At 58.3% G+C, this 3,887-nt stretch overlaps 1 protein-coding gene across 1 annotated transcript; it reads left to right on the forward strand.

The window, feature by feature from the left end:
• LOC119353491 (probable leucine-rich repeat receptor-like protein kinase IMK3) lies at nt 1-2,855 on the forward strand. The gene is made up of 2 exons (XM_037620112.1): nt 1-1,917; nt 2,012-2,855. Exons 1-2 carry the CDS (start codon nt 177-179, stop codon nt 2,617-2,619), a joined length of 2,349 nt encoding a protein of 782 aa, XP_037476009.1. The 5' UTR covers nt 1-176; the 3' UTR covers nt 2,620-2,855.
• Nucleotides 2,856-3,887: the final 1,032 nt, after the last annotated feature.

A 3,887-nucleotide genomic window follows, 5' to 3' on the forward strand; every position in this document is an offset into this window, starting at 1 on the left:
GGAATCGCTCGCGGGCGCGCCACATTTATGACACCACCACCGCACCACACTCCTCCCCCACCTTACCTACCTACCTACGAGCCCGCCCCTCCCCTCCCCTCGCCACCGCAGCGCCTCTCCCGGACTCCACCGCCACCCTGCCCCTGCTTCCATCCGTGCACAGAGCTCCCGGCACCATGCCGCTGCGGCCAGGCGGTAACCGCGCGGCCGCCCTGCTGCTCGTCCTGCACTGCTTCTGCTGCGCCCCGCTCCTCTTCCCTCCGCCGGCGGCCGCCGCCCACGGGCATCATCCGGCAGGGGACGGCGTCGTGATCAGCGAGGCGGACCGGCAGGGCCTGCAGGCCATCAAGGGGGACCTCGCCGACCCCCGCGGCTTCCTCCGCTCCTGGAACGCCACCGGCCTCGGCGGTGCCTGCTCGGGCGCCTGGACGGGCATCAAGTGCGTCAACGGCAACGTCGTCGCCATCACGCTCCCCTGGCGCGGCCTGGCGGGCACCCTCTCCGCGCGCGGGCTCGGCCAGCTCACCCGGCTCCGCCGCCTCAGCCTCCACGACAACGTCATCGCCGGGGCCGTCCCCAGCTCGCTCGGCTTCCTCCCCGACCTCCGCGGCCTCTACCTCTTCAACAACCGCTTCTCCGGCGCCGTCCCGCCCGAGATCGGCCGCTGCCTCGCGCTGCAGTCGTTCGACGCCAGCAGCAATCTCCTCACCGGCGTCCTCCCGGCCTCGATTGCCAACTCCACCAAGCTCATCCGCCTCAACCTCAGCCGCAACGCCATCTCCGGCGAGGTCCCCGCCGAGGTCGTCGGCTCCTCGTCGCTCCTCTTCCTCGACCTCTCGTACAACAAGCTCTCCGGCCGCATCCCCGACTCTTTCGGGGGCGGATCCAAGGCGCCGTCCTCGTCCTCGCGGAAGGAAGCCGTCACCGGGAGCTACCAGCTGGTCTTCCTCAGCCTCGCGCACAACTCGCTCGACGGGCCGGTGCCGGAGTCGCTCGCCGGGCTCAGCAACCTGCAGGAGCTGGACCTGGCCGGCAACAACCTCAACGGCTCCATCCCCGCCCGGCTGGGCTCGCTTCACGACCTCAAGACGCTTGACCTCTCAGGCAACGCACTCGCCGGAGAGATCCCTGAGAGCCTCGCAAACCTCACCGCGACGCTCCACTCCTTCAACGTCTCCTACAACAACCTCTCCGGCGCGGTGCCGGCGTCGCTCGCCCACAAGTTTGGGCCCACCTCCTTCGCCGGTAACATACTGCTCTGCGGCTACTCTGCTTCCTCGCCGCCCTGTCCCGTGTCTCCGTCTCCGGCGCCGGCATCAACCTCGCAGGGGACAACCGGGCGCCACGGCCTCCGCAGGTTCAGCACCAAGGAGCTCGCACTGATCATCGCCGGGATCGTGATCGGCGTCCTCATCTTGCTGTCGCTCTGCTGCCTCCTGCTCTGCTTACTGACAAGGAAGAAGAAGTCCAGCACTGGCACTGGAGCACGGAGCGGGAAGCAGTCGTCAAGCAAGGACGTTGCCGGCGCCGCTGCTGCAGCTGCCGGGCGAGGCGAGAAGCCGGGGGCGTCCGAGGCGGAGTCCGGCGGCGACGTGGGTGGCAAGCTGGTGCACTTCGACGGGCCGCTGGCGTTCACGGCCGACGACCTGCTGTGCGCCACCGCGGAGATCATGGGGAAGAGCACGTACGGCACGGTGTACAAGGCGACGCTGGAGGACGGCAGCCTGGTGGCCGTGAAGCGGCTGCGGGAGAAGATCACCAAGGGGCAGAAGGAGTTCGAGGCCGAGGCGGCGGCGCTGGGCAAGGTCCGGCACCCCAACCTGCTCTCGCTCAGAGCCTACTACCTCGGCCCCAAGGGGGAGAAGCTGCTCGTCTTCGATTACATTCCCAAGGGCAGCCTCTCCGCCTTCTTGCACGGTGAGATTCCCTCCTTGAAAATTCTTCATCCATTGAAGCTGGGTTCTTCAGCTCTGTGGTTCTGACATTTGGTTGGTTCATGGCGTTGGTTCAGCTCGAGCTCCCAACACGCCGGTGGACTGGGCGACGCGGATGGCGATCGCCAAGGGGACGGCCCGCGGGCTCGCCTACCTCCACGACGACATGAACATCCTCCACGGCAACCTCACCGGCAGCAACGTGCTCCTCGACGACGACTCCAGCCCCAGGATCGCCGACATCGGCCTGTCCCGCCTCATGACGGCCGCCGCCAACTCGAGCGTGCTCGCCGCGGCGGGCGCGCTGGGGTACCGCGCGCCGGAGCTGTCCAAGCTCAAGAAGGCCAGCGGCAAGACGGACGTGTACAGCCTCGGCGTCATCATCCTGGAGCTGCTCACCGGCAAGTCCCCCGCCGACACGACCAACGGCATGGACCTGCCGCAGTGGGTGGGGTCCATCGTGAAGGAGGAGTGGACCAACGAGGTGTTCGACCTGGAGCTGATGCGGGACACGGCCGCCGGCCCGGAGGGGGACGAGCTCATGGACACGCTCAAGCTCGCGCTGCAGTGCGTCGAGGCCTCGCCGTCGGCCCGGCCCGAGGCGCGGGAGGTGCTGCGGCAGCTCGAGGAGATCCGGCCCGGGCCAAGCGAGGAAGGCCATGTTGCTTCTGCAAGCAACGAGTAGAGGGAGTGAACTAGAGAGGAAAGAAGATTGTTACATTGAGGTTTAGTTTTTTTTTTTTTTTGATAATTCTTTGGTTCATTTGATTTGAAAATCTAGTATATTTATAAGCTGAAGGGATTGTCCTTCTTTTTCATTTTCTATAGTTTGTATAGGCAAATACGTATTATTTGCACCACTAGAATCTCTGTCAGGAATTCCAAACCCATATAAACATTATTGATTTTTCACAAGCTGTTGAGCACATTCTGGTTCTGAATTTCTTACAGCCTCCCTCGTCGTGTAATTCAGAATTTCAAACTGAACTTTTGATATATGTTTAAAAGCGGTTCCAGTAAACCTTAAATAGTGGCTTCCAGTAACTTGGATTAATAAAGAGTAACAGCATATACAGGTATGGATAATCAATCTCCAGATATACCAACCGCCAAGGAAGAATGCTCACGACAAATAATCCCGTTTGCAGTAAGAAAGAAGTCTAGCATGCCAAAATTCTCTCCCAGATTGTTTACCAATCCAATCTCTGAACTTCCCTCTTATATAAGCAATTTATAAGAGGCATATTAGAGATCAGTTTACAAACAGAGTGGTTATATATATGTTTAAATATCATACTGATGTTGTTGTGCATTCAGACATACTACCATACTATCTCAAGGCCAAACATATACATGGAATACTTACTTCATCAGTTGAACTTCGCCCTTGCTGTTTAAATGATGAACTCACTCTAGTTTGCCCTTCGGCCAGAAAACCACATGGAGATGCCGCCCCAATCTCACCTTCAGTCAGAAAAAAACACTGGGCCTGAACCTCGCCTTCAGTGAGAAAACGAAAATACGGGGTCTGAATTGAACTCAATTTTATTCAATAGAAGTGAAAAGTCCATTAGTGATTTAAGCGTCAAAGGTTGTGCCTTCCATCCCATGGCTGGACTTGGTTGCTTGAGAAAGTTTGTCTTGTGTGAAAACTTTCGAATTGTCTCTAATTCGCTCTTCCAAATTCTGGCCACTAATTTTCAGACCATTTCGAGCTAGACTACCCAGCCCTCTCTCATCTCAAAGCAAAGCTCAGACTCTGCTACTATTATCACTTCCCTAGCCAAGCCATACTGCTTCAGGTCCTGGAGCTGGAGGTATTGGAAACTCAAGTGCTTCAAAAAGAGGAAATCTTGAAAAAGGTTTCTGCTTAGCTCTTGTTGCTTTATCCTTTGAACCAATGAAAACACGAAAATATTTCTTTGCCTTTTTTTTGTATAGCAGTTTTCAGCT

This window comes from Triticum dicoccoides, chromosome 2A (assembly GCF_002162155.2).
Source record: "Triticum dicoccoides isolate Atlit2015 ecotype Zavitan chromosome 2A, WEW_v2.0, whole genome shotgun sequence".
NCBI lineage: Eukaryota > Viridiplantae > Streptophyta > Magnoliopsida > Poales > Poaceae > Triticum > Triticum dicoccoides.